The 18,465-nt window shown below is 42.2% G+C and overlaps 1 protein-coding gene across 2 annotated transcripts; it reads left to right on the plus strand.

Moving 5' to 3' along the window:
* Window positions 1-1,726: 1,726 nt before the first annotated feature.
* tmem115 (transmembrane protein 115) lies at window positions 1,727-12,631 on the plus strand. 2 transcript variants are annotated; one of them, XM_061680101.1, is made up of 4 exons: window positions 1,727-2,048; window positions 2,443-3,116; window positions 6,742-7,106; window positions 12,045-12,631. In XM_061680101.1, exons 2-4 carry the CDS (start codon window positions 2,625-2,627, stop codon window positions 12,322-12,324), a joined length of 1,137 nt encoding a protein of 378 aa, XP_061536085.1. In that variant the 5' UTR covers window positions 1,727-2,048; window positions 2,443-2,624; the 3' UTR covers window positions 12,325-12,631. The 2 variants fall into 2 exon arrangements, with proteins under 2 accessions (XP_061536085.1, XP_061536078.1); XM_061680094.1 differs by having other exon boundaries at window positions 1,727-3,116.
* The last annotated feature ends 5,834 nt before the right edge of the window (window positions 12,632-18,465 follow it).

Consider the following 18,465-nt stretch of genomic DNA (forward strand, 5'->3'; position numbering starts at 1 on the left):
ATTGTCTTGCTGAAATAAGCAGGGAAATGACGTTGCTTGGATGGCAGCATATGTTTCTCCAAAAACTATGTACCTTTCAGCAATAATGGTGCCTGCACAGATATGTAAGTTACCCATGCCATTGGCATGATTACAGCCCCATACCATCACAGATGCTGGCTTTTGAACTTTGCGTCCATAACAGTCCGGATGGTTCTTTTCCTCTTTGGCCCGGAGGACACGACGTCCACAATTTCCAAACACAATTTGAAAGGTGGACTCGTCGGACCACAGAAGACTTTTCCACTTTGCATCAGTCCATCTTAGATGAGTTGCGGCCCAGAGAAGCCGGCGCCGTTTTTGGGTGTTGTTGATAAATGGCTTTTGCTTTGCAAGGTAGAGTTTCAATTTGCACTTACGGATGTAGTGCCGAACTGTATTTACTGACATTGGTTTTCCTAAGTGTTCCTGAGCCCATGTGGTGATATCCTTTACACACTGATGTTGGTTTTTGATGCAGTGCCGCCTGACTGATCGAAGATCATGGGCATTCAATGTTGGTTTTCGGCCTTGCCGCTTACATGCAGTGGTTTCTCCAGATTGTCTGAACCTTTTAATGATATTATGCACCGTAGATGATGAAATCCCTAAATTCCTTGCAATTGTACATTGAGGAACATTGTCCTTAAACTGTTCAACTATTTTCTCACACACTTGTTCACTTCTTTGCTTGTGAATGACTGAGCAATTCAGGGAAGCTCCTTTTATACCCAATCATGGCACCCACCTGTTCCCAATTAGCCTGTTCACCTGTGGGATGTTCCAAACAGGTGTTTGATGAGAATTCCTCAGCTTTCTCAGTCTTTTTTGCCACCTGTCCCAGCTTTTTTGGAACGCGTTGTAGCCATAAAATTATAAGTTATTGATTATTTGCTAAAAACAGTAAAGTTTATCAGTTTGAACTTTGCATATTTTGTCTTTGTAGTGTATTCAATTAAATACAGGTTGAACATGATTTGCAAATCATTCTATTCTGTTTTTATTTATGTTTAACACATCCCAACTTCATTGGAATTGGGGTTGTAAGTTGTTGTGCAACGCAGCCAGCCTCAGAGTGTCTGCACACATTCTTACCATCTTGTGTTGTGTTGCAGCCATAAAATTCTAAGTTCATGATTATTTGCTAAAAACAATAAAGTTTATCAGTTTGAACAATAAATATCTTGTCTTTGTAGTGTATTCAATTAAATATAGGTTGTAACCATTGTATTCTGTTTTTATTTATGTCTAACACAACATCCCAACTTCATTGGAATTGGGGTTGTGTATGTATAATTTATGTATATACATTTACCCAAAATAATGACTACAAAAAATAATTTGGTCGTGGATGGAATGTTGAAAAATCATTAAAGGATTTTGGTTTTCAATTGTTTTAATTCTAAAATGTACTCAAAACATATAGTACATGCACAACATGAATGCATACATTTTATGCATACATTTTACATATATGTGGATATTTATCGAATTAGTTAAATGTCACCAAAACACGTGTCATTATTGACTGCACAAGCAATCAACAATTTGCAGTATGTACGTGTATTTTGTCAGGTTTTATGACTTGTTAGGTAAATGTATTCAAATTTGAAATCTATTTGGAATGGGCAACTCGTTGGGCACCTTTGTGATAACAGAACTCCATTTCCCGGCATGCTCTTGTTAAAAAAAAAAAAAAAAAGTTACGTGACTTAACGTTTTTTCGCCGACTGCGGATGACGGTGGAAGGCGGTGTACGTCCGATGCTGAGTCGTGTTTATGACAGGAGGTGTACTTCATGCTAATATTTATTTCCACCAGCATTCGGAGGACAAAGGATGTTTAAATGAACGAAAAAGACAAGGATCTTGGTCATTAACTAACTAATATTGACGCTGATTGTTCAACGTATCCGGAGTTGTTTTGAAAGGCCTGTGTTGCTGGCTTGCTCCGGGGAATCCTCGGACTCGCTCGGTAGATGCTGCCGGTGGCCGATGTGGTTGAAGTGACCACAGGCTAAAGTGCGAGAGGTTTGTCTTATCTCAAATTCTAACGAAGACGTTTTTGTGTGCTCCTCCATGGCGGGCACACATAAGCGCACAGTGCGGACGTTTTTGGTTAGCCAGCCAGCTAACTTTAGCTACTCCGTGTTGACAAGCTAACTATCCAGATATCGCAGGTATTTGGGACTTTGGAACACTTTCTTCAGTTAATATTGAAACACTTTGCTCTTGCCACTACTTTTAATGGCGTATTCTCCATATTTATCCCCGACACCAATTGAGAAGCAGATCACAAGATCTCTTGGCTAAAAGGGACTAATATCCCTTTGCCTCGTTGGACTCTATGGATTTGTTTTGTCGTTACTTTCTTTCTGACTACCGGGATTGTTAATTGATTTTTTGTTTTTGTTTGTTTTTTTAGTTGAATGTAATGAAAGCCTTTCCTCGGCTTACTTGACGTTATCTTCAAAGGTCTCTCCGAGAGAAATGAGGCTAGTGGCGGTGTCTGACGCTTCAAGTGTCACCTCTCTGACTTGCTGTTAACCGCAAACCGACTCCACTTGATCTTTGAGCTGGTTGTGCTCCAGAGGGAACCTTCTCAACATGAATCGTTACCTGCCTGTGGCAAGGCAGCACTTCCTTGCTGCACTAGCGAGCACGAGTGTGGTTGTGAAAGCCATCAGTGCCCTGGTGGTTCTCCTCTACCTGCTCTCCTGGGCCCTGGACACATCGTATGTACTTGGGGTTACCCCGGGATATCTGTTCCCTCCTAACTTCTGGGTGTGGACACTGGTCACCCATGGGATCGTGGAAGAGCATGTGTGGGGCGTGGCAGCCAATGTTGGGACAGTCATGTCATGTGGGCGCCTGCTGGAGCCTTTGTGGGGCGCACTGGAACTGCTGATCTTCTTTGCCGTGGTAAATGTATCCGCAGGCCTTCTAGCAGGCCTCTCCTACCTCCTCACCTATGTGGCCACCTTCAACCTGGACTTCTTGTTTGCTGTCCGTGTCCATGGAGTGGCCGGATTCCTGGGAGGAGTCCTGGTGGCACTGAAGCAGACCATGGGGGATACAACGGTGCTCCGCGTTCCACAGGTGAGGCTAACAATGTCTGGTAAGTAATACTGATGCCAGCTGGAGGACACGAGTCTGTCTTGAGAATAAGGATAGGCATTTGATATATCCATAGAATGGGAGAATCTCCCTCTGTTTTCACGCCCATGTTGTATTGTTTGTTTCGCCTCATATCCCTCGAACGAGTTTGATCATAGGAGGATTTTATACATACTGAACACGCATTTGCGCCACATTTAATGCTCCTCCCACCTCAGCGCACAATCCGAAGACGCTGTGCTGTGAGCGGCCAAACTTGATATGAGCATTCTATGATAGCAGTAAACTCAATTCAACTCACTTCTCAAAAAACAGCAGTTTGGAAAAGAGTAAACATTTCATCAAAAAAATTTAATTTGAAATTTAAATGTTATTTAATCTATTTAATGGCACTCTCAGTTTAAGAAAAACAAAAACAAAAAAAAGTAACTAAGTAATTAACTGCCCCTACTAGCTGAATGCTAACATATAATGGAAAATTCCATGTAGATGCTAACGCTAGCGTGTACGATCGTGGTTTTACAGCCTCTGAAGCAACGGATATTTGAGCACAAATTGTGGAACAACACAGAGACAGATAACACTGATCAAGAACAAATTTATTGTTGTTGACAAGATAAAGACCAATGATCGTAAAAATGGGATGCAGTGGTATCGGAATACAAGTTGTTATTGTAGTAGTCTGACAGTGCAATCCTGAAAGAGCAAATTTGTCTTGTAGTCTGATCCAAGCATTACATGTTGTCTGTCCCACACCGCTGACGTTTTTGTTTTTTAAAATAACTTCATTGGCCGTCAGATATTTACAGTATATATACAGACATGCGACAAAGCTAAAAATAAACTAGCGTTTGGATTCAAATATGCTCTACACAATGGCGACGCGGAGTAAATGTCTTTTGCAGACGGATCGGCGAATTATGACATTAAAGCCTATCAGCATCCATCCATCCATTTTCTGAGCCGCTTCTCCTCACTAGGGTCGCAGGCGTGCTGGAGCCTATCCCAGCTATTGACGGGCAGGAGGCGGGGTACACCCTGAACTGGTTGCCAGCCAATCGCAGGGCACATACATACAAACAAACAAACATTCACACTTACATTCACACCGATGGGCAATTTAGAATCTCCAATTAATGCATGTTTTTGGGATGTGGGAGGAAACCGGAGTGCCCGGAGAAAACCCACGCAGGCACGGGGAGAACATGCAAATTCCACACAGGCGGGGCCGGGGATTGAACCCCGGTCCTCAGAACTATAAGGCTGACGCTGTAACCAGTCGTCCACCGTGCCGCCGCCTATCAGTATTAATTAAAAAAATATATATATACCCAACCCCAATTCCAATGAACTTGGGACGTTGTGTTAAACATAAATAAAAACAGAATACAGTGATTTGCAAATCATGTTCAACCTATATTTAATTGAATACACTACAAAGACAAGATCATTAATGTTCAAACTGATAAACTTTATTGTTTTAGCAAAGAATCATTAACTTAGAATTTTATGGCTGTAACACGTTCCAAAAAAGCTGGGACAGGGTCATGTTTACAACTGTGTTACATCACCTTTTCTTTTAACAACATTCAATAAACATTTGCGAACTGAGGACATTAATTGTTGAAGCTTTGTAGGTGGAATTCTTTCCCATTCTTGCTTGATGTACAGCTTCAGTCCCAACAGTCCAGGGTCTCCGTTGTCGTATTTTACGCTTCATAATGCGCCACACATTTTCAATGGGAGACAGGTCTGGACTGCAGGCAGGCCAGTCTAGTACCCGCACTCTTTGACTACGAAGCCATGCTGTTGTAACACGTACAGAATGTGGTTTGGCATTGTCTTGCTGAAATAAGCAGGGGTGTCCATGAAAAAGACGTTGCTTAGATGGCAGCATATGTTTCTCCAAAACCTGTATGTACCTTTCAGCATTAATGGTGCCTTCACAGATGTTTATGTTACCCATGCCATTGGCTAACACAGCCCCATACCATCACAGATGCTGGCTTTGGAACTTTGCGTCCATAACAGTCCGGATGGTTCTTTTCCTCTTTGGCCCGGAGGACACGACGTCCACAATTTCCCAAAACAATTTGAAATGTGGACTCGTCGGACCACAGAACACTTTTCCACTTTGCATCAGTCCATCTTAGATGAGCTCGGGCCCAGAGAAGCCGGCGGCGTTTCTGGGTGTTGTTGATAAATGGCTTTTGCTTTGCATAGTAGAGTTTCAAGTTGCGCTTACGGATGTAGCGCCGAACTGTATTTACTGACATTGGTTTTCTGAAGTGTTCCTGAGCCCATGTAGTGATATCCTTTACACATTGATGTCGGTTTTTGATGCAGTGGCGCCTGAGGGATCGAAGGTCACGGGCATTCAATGTTGGTTTTCGGCGTTGCCGCTTACATGCAGTGGTTTCTCCAGATTCTCTGAACCTTTTGATGATGATATGGACCGTAGATGATGAAATCCCTAAATTCCTTGCAATTGTACGTTGAGGAACCTTGTCCTTAAACTGTTCGACTATTTTCTCATGCACTTGTTCACAAAGAGGTGAACCTCGCTCCATCTTTGCTGGCACCCACCTGTTCCCAATTACCCTGTTCACCTGTGGGATGTTCCAAAGAGGTGTGTAATGAGAATTCCTCAACTTTGTCAATCTTTTTTGCCACCTGTCCCAGCTTTTTTTGGACTGTGTTGCAGCCATAAAATTCGAAGTCAATGATTATTTGCTAAAAACAATAAAGTTTATCAGTTTGAACATTAAATATCTTGTCTCGTGTATTCAATTAAATATATGTTGAACGTGATTTGCAAATCATTGTATTCTGTTTTTATTTGTTTAACACAACGTCCCAACTTCATTGGAATTGGGGTTGTGTGTGTGTGTGTGTGTGTGTGTGTGTGTGTGTATATATATATATGTATACATCTACATATATATACACACATATATATATATACACACACGAACCTGACTTGAACAAGAGAAATGGCTGTCATTTTCAGATTCAGCAATGCAAAATGATCCTCAATCCATCCATCCATCCATTTTCTGAGCCGCTTCTCCTCACTAGGGTCGCAGGCGTGCTGGAGCCTATCCCAGCTATCGACGGGCTGGAGGCGGGGTACACCCTGAACTGGTTGCCAGCCAATCGCAGGGCACATATAAACAAACAACCATTCACACCTACGGGCAATTTAGAGTTGTCAATTAACCAACCACACATGTTCTTGGGATGTGGGAGGAAACCGGAGTGCCCGGAGAAAACCCACGCAGACACGGGGAGAACATGCAAACTCCACACAGGCGGGGCCGGGTATTGAACCCCAGTCCTCAGAACTGTGAGGCAGACGCTCTAACCAGTCGGCCGCCTGATCCTAAATAATTTGGGGAAAAAAACATGTAAGTCAATTTACAAATTTTTTTGAGGGGGGTAACCCAGTGTAATATAACAATACTCATAGGCATATATGCTTTATCCTCTATGAAAAATGACGAATATTACAGCAACTTAGTAGTAGTAGAGGAATAGTCTGGGTCCATCATACTTGCCTAACCATTTTCCCCCTCAAGAATTAAGCCCTTTCTTCTTCATTTACCAGGTAAGGCTCAAAGCAGCTCCAGCTTTGGTCCTCCTCCTCCTGGCTTTACTGCGTCTCTCAGGCCTCCTGGAAAGTGCCGCCCCCCTTGCAGCATACAGTTACGGCGCCCTGTCCGGCTGGGTGTACCTGCGCTTCTATCAGAGGCACAGCAGGGGCCGTGGCGACATGTCGGACCACTTTGCTTTTGCAAGTTTCTTCCCAGAGGCGCTGCAGCCGGCGGTGGGTCTGCTGGCAGGTTTGGTCCATTCTGCCTTGGTGAAGGTGAAGGTGTGCAGGAAGATGGTGAAGAGGTACGACGTGGGCGCCCCGTCGTCCATCACCATCAGCCTGCCGGGGACAGACCCACAAGATGCTGAGAGGAGGAGGTGAGTCAGGAGGAAAAATGACCCACCTATGTCATATTCTTTCAGGAGCAAGACAGAACAATATTACAGCTATTTATTTTCTAAAAACACAACAAACGACTTGGTCAAAATGTAACTTATCTTAGTTGGTGCCAAAATGAAACAAAACTTTTCATCTCAATGCTCTGTATCAGTCGTGTAAAGCATATGTTGTAATGCGAAATCAAAACACATATGCGTCACATCATCATGTTGGACATCTGAAAACAGTTCCCATGTCAGTGATATGATTTTTGTCAAGTTAATTAAAGGATCGATAATTAGTGTGCATTTTACACACCCTTAATTTCTAGTTTTGCTCAAATTAGCCCGTTTTAGCGCATTTTTTGCACTTGAGCGACTAAACGTCAAACCCCCATGTTGCTGGGCCAATGGCGAGTCCGGCTTTTGTTACCATGACGACCGGGAGAAGCTTCTGTTCGTTGCAACTAGATCTTCTACATGCGGGAGCAGAGCCCAGAGTGTGAAATAAAGCGACTATCCATAAAGACAATGAAAGTATTTTTACTCATGGAGGCACTTCATACACTGCACTCCTTTTATGTGACACATGCACACATCACAGAACACAACATTTTCCACCATGTCGAAAAATCCCTCAATGCAGCTTTCCTTAACTTTCTGTGTTAACATGATAACAGCGGGCACCGCACCAGTAGAGGTTGGGGGGGTGTTTCTGCATTTTTGTGCCTCTGCAATTTAGTGTTTCAGACACTGTTGTCCAGCAGCTGGACTCTGGCTGTCACTTGAAAGTGGCTCTTGAGCTTCAGAATGCACAGTCAGGCCAATCAGAATCAGAATCAACTTTATTTGCCAAGTATGTCCAAAACACACAAGGAATTTGTCTCCGGTAGTTGGAGCTGCTCTAGTACAACACAGTCAATTTACAGAACACTTTGGAGACATAAAGACATTGACAAAAAACAATTGTGTAAAAAGATGCAGAGTCCTCTAGCACTTAGAGCAGTTAGAATGACTCATATTGCAATAGTCTGGTGCAATGACCATTGTGCAAAGGGCGCTGAGACTTCAAGGAGTGTATGCGGTTTAAAGTGACGAGTAGTGCGATAATCTGGGACAAGGTTGGTTGTGCAAATGTTACAGATACTCCTCAATCAGTGTGCAAATGGAGCTGATGCTACTCTGGCATAAGTGGCCAGTATATGCAAATAGTGCAGCATGGCGAGACAACTAAAGTGAGTGCACGAGTAATACATAATTGGCCCCACAGAAATGTGACAACGAACTCAAGTCAAAAAATTGCCAGCTTTTGTCATGGAATTATAGGTTAGGTGTTTAAGAAGTTGATCGCAAGAGGGAAGAAGCTGTTGGAATGTCTACTAGTTCTAGTTTGCATTGATCGGTAGCGCCTACCTGAGGGAAGGAGCTGGAAGAGCTGGTGGCCGGGGTGCGGAGGGTCCGAGAGGATTTTGCATGCCCTTGTCTTAGTTCTGGCAGCGTGCAGGTCCTCAAGGGTGGGTAGTGGGGTACCGACAATCCTTTCAGCAGTTTTGATTGTCCGTTGCAGTCGGAGTTTGTCCTTTTTTGTAGCAGCACCAAACCAGACTGTGATGGAAGAACACAGGACTGATTCGATGACCGCTGTGTAGAACTCTCTCAGCAGCTTCTCAGAAGCCACAGGAAGTACATCCTCTGCTGGGCCTTTTTGAGGACTGAGTTGATGTTGGTCGCCCACTTCAGGTCCTGAGAGATTGTAATTCCCAGGAGCTTGAAGGTCTCGACGGTTGACACAAGGCAGCTGGACAACGTGAGGGGCAGCTGTGGCGAAGGATGCCTCCTGAAGTCCATGATCATCTCTACAGTCTCGAGCATGTTCAGCTCCAGGTTGTGTCGGCCACACCACAGCTCCAGCCGCTCCGCTTCCTGTCGATATGCAGACTCATCACTGTCCTTGATGAGGCCGATGACAGTGGTGTCATCTGCAAACTTCAGGAGTTTGACAGTCTGGTTCGCTGAGGTGCAGTCGTTCGTGTAGAGAGAGAAGAGCAGCGGAGAGAGGACACAACCTTGGGGCGCCCCAGTGCTGATGCTGCGTGTGGATGAGGTGGCCTCCCCCAGCCTGACCTGCTGTGTCCTGCCCGTCAGAAAGCTGTAAATCCACTGGCAGATGGCAGGTGAGATGCTGAGCTGGAGAAGCTTGGATGAAAGGAGTTCAGGGATGATGGTGTTAAACGCTGAGCTGAAGTCCACGAACAGGATCCTCGCGTAGGTCCCTGCACTGTCGAGGTGTTCTAGGATGAAGTGCAGTCCCATGTTGACTGCATCATCCGCAGACCTGTTCGCTTGGTAGGCAAACTGCAGGGGGTCCAGCAGGTGACCTGTGACACTCTTGAGGTGGTCCTTGGACTTCATGACCACAGATGTCAAAGCGACAGGCCTGTAGTCATTCAGACCCGAGATTGCAGGTTTCTTGGGTACTGGAATGATGGTGGAGTGTTTGAAACAGGGTGGAACTTTGCACATTTCCAGAGATCTATTGAAGATCTGAGTGAAGACTGGAGCGAGCTGGTCCACGCAGAATTTGATGCAGGATGGGGACACATGGTCCGGGCCTGCCGCTTTGTTAATCTTTTGTTGTTTGAAAATGCGTCTCACATCCTGTTCATGGATGGTTAACGCAGAAGTCAGAGGTGTGATTGTTATCGCGGGTGCGGCCGGGTGGTTGTGTGGTGTGAAACTGTCCTTTTCAAATCTGCAGTAGAAGGTATTCAAGTCGTTGGCTAGTGTGCTATTGTTCTCAGCTTGGGGGGATCGTCGCTTGTAATTAGTCAGCGATTGGAATGCATGACAGACTTATTTAGAGTCGTTTGCGCTAAACTGATTTTCCAACTTTGCTGCATAGTTCCTCTTTGCAATGTTAATTTCTTTAGTCAGCTAATCATCAAAAGTTGTCACCTGACCCATATGCTCATTACAAAGACTAAATGTTATATATACCAGTAACCTAAGGGAAGCAGCAAGATACAGCGGCTTGAATAAGTATTTAGCATGTCGCCATTTTTGTCATTCAATATATTTCTAAAGGTGCTATTGACGTGAACATTTCACCAGATGTTGGGAACAACCCAAGTAATCCATACATGCAAAGAAAGTAGAACACATAAGCTCGGAAATTAAGTTGTGTGTAATGTGAAATGACACAGGGAAAAGTATTGAACACGCCAACTGGTATTTACTTTGTACAAAAGCCATTGTTTGCAATGACAGCTTCAAGATGCCTCCTTTATGGAGAAACTAGTCGCATGCATTGCTCTGGTGTGAGTTTGGCCCTTTCCTCTACACAAGCAGTCTTCAAATCTTGAAGGCTCCGTGGCCTTCTTTTATTGACCTTGAGTTTCAGTTTTTTCCATAGGCCAATTCCAGCAGCTTGTATTTTATTTTTTTTAAAACCAATTGGCAGTATGTTTTGGATCATTATCCCGCTGAAATGTCTACCCTCGTTTCATTTTCGTCATCCTCGTAGATGGCAGCAGATTTTTGTCAATAATGTCTTTGTAAATTTGCCCATTCATCCTTCCTTCAATAATGTGAAGTTTAACAGTGCCATTTGCTGAAAAGCAGCACCACACCTTCATGTTCCCACCTCCGAACTTCACTGTTGATATGGTGTTTTTATGGTGATGTGCAGTGCCAGTTCTCCTCCAAACGTGGTGTGCATTATGGCATCCAAACAGTTCAATTTTGGTCTCATCCGACCAGACTATATTCTCACAGTATTTAACTGGCTTGTCCAAATGTTGTTCAACAAACTTTAACCGAGCTTTGACATGCTTTTTTTTTTCCGCAATGGGCTCTTGCGTGGTGAGCGTGCATACAGGCCATGGCGGCAGAGTGAATTACTCACCATTTTCCTTGTGACAGCAGTACCTGCTACTTCCAGGTCTTTTTGAAGCTCTCCACAGGTGGTCCTTGGCTCTTGGACAACTCTTCTGATTATTCTTTGCACTCCTCTGTCAGAAATGTTGCGATGAGCACCTGATCGAGGCAAATTTATGTTGGTATGATTGGCTTTCCACTTACACATTATAGCCCCAACCTTGCTCACTGGAACATTCAGAAGCTTAGATATGCACCTGTAAACAATGCCATTATGTTTTGCAACAATTAGTTTTCAATGGTCTTGAGACAGCTCTCCGCTCTTACCCATCATGAGATGTGTCTTGACTCACACCTTGGGACTGAGACCTTTTTGTAGGCCATCAATTAGGACTGAGTCAGCTGATATTCATTTGCACTGACAATGGGCTGGATTGCTGTTTAATTATTGATAGATTTTAGGGGTTCTCTTGGCTTTCCATGCCTTTTTGCACCTCCCTTTGTGTGTTCAATACTTTTTTCCGTGTGTCATTTCAGATTTTTACATGCGACTTAATTTCTGATCTTATTTGTTCTACTTTCTTTGTATTTATGGATTACTTGGGTTGTTCCCAACATCTCGTGAAATTTTCACGTCAATAGCACCTTTAGAAATATATTTGAGAAAAATGGTAATGTATTAAATACTTACTTCAGCCGCTGAATGTTCACTTCCAATTGAATGTAAGCTTCAAAATTCATGAATGTATGATGTATTTTTGCAATAGTTACAATGTGACTTGGCAAATATCCTCGTGCAGCTTACTTTAAATTAATGAACGTTAACAACACAAAATCAGTTGAATCTCAGCCCCCCGAATGAAGGTTTTGTTGCATCATGAATAAAAAGCACATCAGGTGAGCAGTCACAATGAATAGAATACAATGGACTCGTCTCGCTCTTCATTGCAGACTCGTCTCGCTCTTCATTGCATGTTTATTTCTGAATAACAAGGGAGGGATTTGCTGTACATCCTTATGTTATGAGTATAGAAGTAACTATCCTCTCCCACCTCCTCGCAGACAACTGGCCCTCAAGGCTCTGAACGAGCGTCTCAAGCGCGTGGAGGACCAGTCTGCTTGGCCCAGTATGGACGACGAGGAAGACGAGGAGGTTGACGAGATCCGGACCGACATGCAACCACTCCTCCCGCATGACCCCACCTCTTCTATGCCCCGGCCAGCAGCGAGTGGACCTGTTGGCATGACCCTCTCCTCATCCTCAATGTCACAAAGCGGCGGAGCACAGGCCAACCCGGAGTCGAGCATCATCAGCTTCGAGGACGCACCCTCTAGATCGTAACCTATTTAATCTAATAGACGTGATGATCATGTCACTGGCAGGTGTACTAACGTAAATGATGCAAGGTGTTAGACCTGTTCATACACTGTTACTGTCACCTTGGAGTCCAAACGTGGGTTTAGTGTGTCTTTTCACTTCACACATGTTGGATGTGCACAGTGTAGTCAGTCAGGCCTTGGCTTCCATCTTGCATACAGATGCAAGTTAAGCAGCCATTTTCTCGTGTCCTGCTTTAATCCCAACTGAACTGAGTGGGGTGCTTTTTTGTGTGTGTGTTTGCTTTTTAAATAAATGGTAAGTTGGATGTACACTTTTTTTTTTTTTTTTTTTTTTTTTTTTTTTTTTTTTTTATAAATATATATATATAAAAAAGCAGCCACTGATGTTTTCCAACAGAACTTGGTTTCATGACAAAGACGTTGTCCCAAAAAGACAGACTCTACACACTGCCTTTCTGTCAGGGTTTTGGTTTGGTAACACGGTGACGAAGAGTTGAAGTACAGACATGGTATCGTCAGCACTAGCTGCTCGTGACAGGAGAGACGCTGCAGCAAATCGACAATGAAAAAAAGTCTTGAGATTTAAACGCTAAGTGCCAGCTGCAAATATTCTGGACCGATTTACAGTTTTAGGACTATCTTCCATCTGAGAACTGCTTATTTGTTCTATTTCCACTCCAGATTTGTTCACCACTTTATTAAAAACAACTTTCTGTGCTCGCACGGGTAGTGGATTTCTTTTTTAACCTGATTTGTCTGATATTTTAGGTTGACTTTGTCTAATCCTAGACTGTCTAAGAGTTAGCAATAGCTGTTTTAACTATTGCTGCCCTTTATATGGCCAATTCAATTTCGTGAGTTTGCATTTTTTTTTTTCTATATACTCTCAAAATGTACAGATTTAGTTTGTGTCTGATGTTATCTTCCTGGCTGAGCTCACAGAGGGCAAATTGCTCTGTCAATAGAGTACACCTGCACTGATCAGTCGTCAGCATTGTTTGTGTTTTTTTAGCACTCTGGATCGACTGCATTTGTAAAATTACAGTATCTGACATGTTAATCCACACTGTTCAATAGATTGAGTGCAGGATGAAACATCATGAGGCTAGAGATCAGATTATTGAGGCCCGGATTCCCAATTGTCAAGGCAAATTAGACGCAAAAGAAACTTGCTAAAATCATGAACACGATCAATTGCGGCATATCCCCGTTATATTAATATTTGAAGTAGACCTGTTAATTTTACAAATTATGGATTGAAATTAAAGAAATGCTCATGTGTCCAAATGTATTGAAATTGTAAACAAATCAGACAAGAACTGCAAATTCGAACACAAATTGGTTATGGAGCCACAGTTAAATGTTGTAATCCAATGCATTCTGATTATTTTCTTATTGTCCCTCTTATGTAACAAACAAACATTTGATTGAAAGCAGACAAAGATGTGAAATAAAAGTCACATGCCATTTTTGAGGGGGGGGAAAGCACGAAGAAATCCATTGCGTTGGGCAAATAACAGGAGTTTCCTCCATTTTTGTTTTATTTTGGGCATTTATACCCAAACCTATGTGTTAGATCACCATACTATCAGATGCTTTAACTGTCCATTTCGCTTTTTGTGTGTTCGGGAATGCATTTAGTTTTTTTTTTTTTTTTTTTTTTTTTTTTTTTTACAGCTGACACTTGATCATTGTTGAAGTCCAGATGGTTCCAAATGAAATGTTCAACACAAGAAAATATGGTTGACTTTGGACTGATGGAAATGCATATGAGTAAGGGAGGGTACAGGGACATTGAAATTGTCCCATGAAGATGGTGACAGGTGGGGAACCTACATAAACAGAATAATCTTTATTTTGCCAAGTATGTCCAAAAAACACAAGGAAATTGTGGGCGTGAGGGGATTTGATGTGGTCTTGCATGTGAGAAAAAAAAGGGGCAAAAATAATCCATAAAAGGTTAGTTGATGAACAGCCCAAAACATTTTAATCAAATGTGTTTCATAATTGCATCGTATTTTTCCATCCATTTTGTAAGATGCTCAGATGACTATAAAAACTGAAATTACCCCTCAATGGAAAAAGTTTCTGAACCCCTGATTTAAATGTATGCTCGAGTGGGATGAAGGTTTTTTTCATCATTAAAGCAAAAACGTTACTGTATTTTCTTTTGTGGGTTATTAATATTAAAGACAAAATAACCCAAATTGTGATACAGCTGACTATTTAAGACCAACCTCCAGTTGCATTGATAATAAAAATAATAAATAAAAATGGGTAGAAGCAAGTTCTGTTTACCACATTATTTTATACAATGTTGGCAGTGTAGCAGTAGCAGTGTTCACATTCACACAGCTTCCAGTACCTCAACATAATGGAAGTGAATGACAGGTGCTGTATTATGTTTGTCAAAGAAGGCAATTCAATACAGTATTTGTAACTGTCCTTGCTTTTTCATCTCACTCATATTGAAGGCAGTTTCTTTTGTGTGTGGTGACCAGTTGCACACAGAGTTTTACTTTACAAATATATTTCTTGGCTCTAGAATTAATTTATTTTTCTTGGCTTTATAAATTTATAGAATATTTAAAAAGATAGTTGTATGAAATGTGCGTTGCAGCTTCATGTCTTGGATTTGACAGTGAAGAGATGCTATTGTATTCTGAAAGCCATTGTAATCATTGTCACAACACGTCTTCACTGTGAGCATCCCCTCAAGGGTACACATCTACATATTCCAGCTGTTATGTATCTGAGGATTAGAAAAACTGTCCGGGAGGCAAGTCTCAGATATAATGCACTTTTAATACATGAATATTCCATCGCACTTGTTATTTTGGGAACTATGTCCAGTCGATGTATTGTAAGAAGTCTACACACTCCTGTTCAAATGCCAGATTTTAGTGATACAAAAAATAAGACCAAGATCATTTCAAAACTTTTTCCATCTTTAAATGTGACCTACAACCTGTACAAAATGAACATGATTTGCAAATCACTGTATTCTGTTTTTATTTATGTTTAACACAACGTCCCAAGTTCATTGGAATTGGGGTTGGGTATATATATATTTTTTTAATTAATGCTGATAGGCGGCGGCACGGTGGACGACTGGTTACAGCGTCAGCCTTACAGTTCTGAGGACCGGGGTTCAATCCCCGGCCCCGCCTGTGTGGAGTTTGCATGTTCTCCCCGTGCCTGCGTGGGTTTTCTCCGGGCACTCCGGTTTCCTCCCACATCCCAAAAACATGCATTAATTGGAGACTCTAAATTGCCCGTAGGCATGACTGTGAGTGTGAATGGTTGTTTGTTTCTATGTGCCCTGCGATTGGCTGGCAACCAGTTCAGGGTGTACCCCGCCTCCTGCCCGATGACAGCTGGGATGGGCTCCAGCACGCCCGCGACCCTAGTGAGGAGAAGCGGCTCAGAAAATGGATGGATGGAAGTAAAACTAAGATAATGTTGCACAAGTGTGGATGTGGCTGTTGAGAATTGTTCAGTCACATTCAAATTCATGTTAAATGGGAGTCAACACACAACTGCTACTTAAAAGTGCCTCCGATTAGCTCCACATTAGGTTCAGATGTTTTAGTTGGCTTTTCCTGACTTTTTATTTCTAGCAGAAGCCTGAAGTTTTTGTGCTAAGATTGACTGTGGTTTGGAACTGTTCATTATTCCATGCACCTAGTCTAAGGCTAGAGTTCCAGCTGAGGGAAAAACAGCTGCAAAGCATAATGCTGCCACCACTATGCTTTACTGTAGGTATGGTGCTCTTTTAGTGATGAGCAGTGTTGTGTTTGTGCCAAAAAATATCTTTTGGAATAAAGTCCTAATGCTATAAGTTTTACCTTGGTTTCATTGGACCATAAAACATTTTCTCTCGTGTTTGGGAGATTTCAAGTGTGTTCGCAAAATGTAGCTAGGCCTTGTTTTTCTCTGTAACCTAAGGCTAAGACTTGCCACCCTACCCCCGAGCCCAGCCCCAAACATATGAAAAAGACAGGAAATTGTCACATGTACTAACCAGCCAGTACATGCCAGAAAATCCTGCAGCTCCTTCAGGGTTGCTGTCGGCTGACCAGTTTCTACCCATCTTTTCATCCATTTTGGAGGGGCCTCCAGTTCTTGGTTATGTCACTGTGCCACATTTTCTCCACTTGATAACTGTCCTAACTGTGCTCTATGGTATATTTAATGGTGAAAACCCATGCAATCACGGGGAGAACATGCCAATGCCATACAGGAAGGTCAGAGTCTGGACTCAAACATTACATAACAGTACATTATAAAACTGGAAATGAGTGCATAATTTTTGCAGAAAATAGTTTAAAATCTTTTTTTCATCACCTCATCTGCAAATGAACCTTTTCCCTGTCCATTTAATACATTAAAAAATAAAAAAATAAAAATCACATTTGGCCCTTGAGCACAAGTTTCCTCAACACTCTAAATTGCCCATAGGTGTGAATATTTAATTTTAATTTAATATGGACCCCCACTGATATAGATATATATAGGTTGCACACCACACACAGCCACACCAGCAAGTATTCGCATCCCTTCACTTTTTCCACATTTAGCGATGTTAGACATATTCTAAAGCTGCCTTGAGTGTGTGTGTGTGTGTATGTATATATATATATATATATTTTTTATTTTATTATTATTTTTTTTATCTACTAATGACAAAGTAAAAACATTTTCAAACACAATTTATTGAAAAAGTAAACATTTAAAAATAAATATTCCCACCCTTGGCTTTATATTTTGTTGAAGCACTTCAAATCTTCTTGGGTAGCGGTATGTATGTAGCTTGGCACACCTGTTTTGGGGTATTTTCTCCCATTCTTCTCTGCAGATCCTCTCAATATCAGTCAGGTTGGATAGTCAGTGTGGGCGGACAGCCATTTTTAAGTCTTTCCAGAGATGTTCTATTGGATTCGAGTCCGGGCTCTGGCTGGGCCACTCAAGGACATTCACAGGATTCCCCCTGAAGCCACGCCTTTGTTATCTTGACTGTGTGCTTTAGGTCATTGTCGTGTCGGAAGGTGAATCGACACCCTCGTCTGAGTTCCAGAGCACTCTGGAGCAAGTTACCTTGAAAAATGTCTCTATATTTTGCAACTGTCATCTTACACTCTTTGCGGACTAGTCACGCAGTTCCTACAGCAGAAAAACAGCCCCACAGCATGATGCTGCCACCATCCGTCACAGTAGGGATGGTGTTAGTCAGGTGATGAGCAGCGCCTCTTCTTCAGATATGACACTTGCAATTCAGGTCAAAAAGCTCTATTTTGGTTTCATTAGGCCAGAGAATTTTGTTTCTGCAGGTCTGAGAATCCTTAAGGTGGCTTTTGGCAAACTCCAAGCGGCCTGCTATGTGCCTTTTAGTGAGAAATGGCTTCCGTCTGGCCACTCTACCCTAAAGGCCTGAATGGTTGAGTGAGTTAGCAATGGTTGACCTTCCGGATGGTTCTCCTATCCCTGGAAGGGAACACTGGACCTCGGCCTTAGGGACCATAGGCTTCTTGTTCACCTCTCTGACCAAGGCACTTCTTTGCCGATTACTCAGCTTGGTCGTCCAGCCAGATTGAGGAAGGGTCCTGGTGGTTCCAAACTTCTTCCATTTCCAAATAATCGAGACCACAGTGCTTTTCGGGACCTTCAATTATGCTGAAATTCTTTTGTATCCTTCCCTAGATTTGTGCCTTGACAAAATCCAGTCTCTAAGGTCTGCTGATAATTCCTTTGACTTCATTGCTTGATTTCTGCTTTGGTATGCACTGTCAACTATGAGACCTTATATAGACAGGTGTGTGTCATTCCAAATGATGTTCAATCAACTTAATTTACCACAGGTGGAAGTTTTAGAAGCCTCTCAAGGATGATCAGTGGAAATCAGATGCAACTAAGTTTAAGTTTGAGTGTCATACCAATGGGTGTGAATGCTTGTGTACCTATATGTTTGAATGTTTAATTTTTTTATAAATCTACACAAATGTCTGGAAATATGTTTTTACTTTGTCATTATGGGATATTTTAAGTAGATTTTTTTTTTTTTTTTAAAGAAAACTATAGTCAAATCAGCTTTAGAATAAGTCTATAACATAGCAAAATGTGGAAAATGTGAAGGGGTGTGAAT

This window comes from Phycodurus eques, chromosome 1 (genome assembly GCF_024500275.1).
Source record: "Phycodurus eques isolate BA_2022a chromosome 1, UOR_Pequ_1.1, whole genome shotgun sequence".
Classification (NCBI taxonomy): Eukaryota; Metazoa; Chordata; class Actinopteri; order Syngnathiformes; family Syngnathidae; genus Phycodurus; species Phycodurus eques.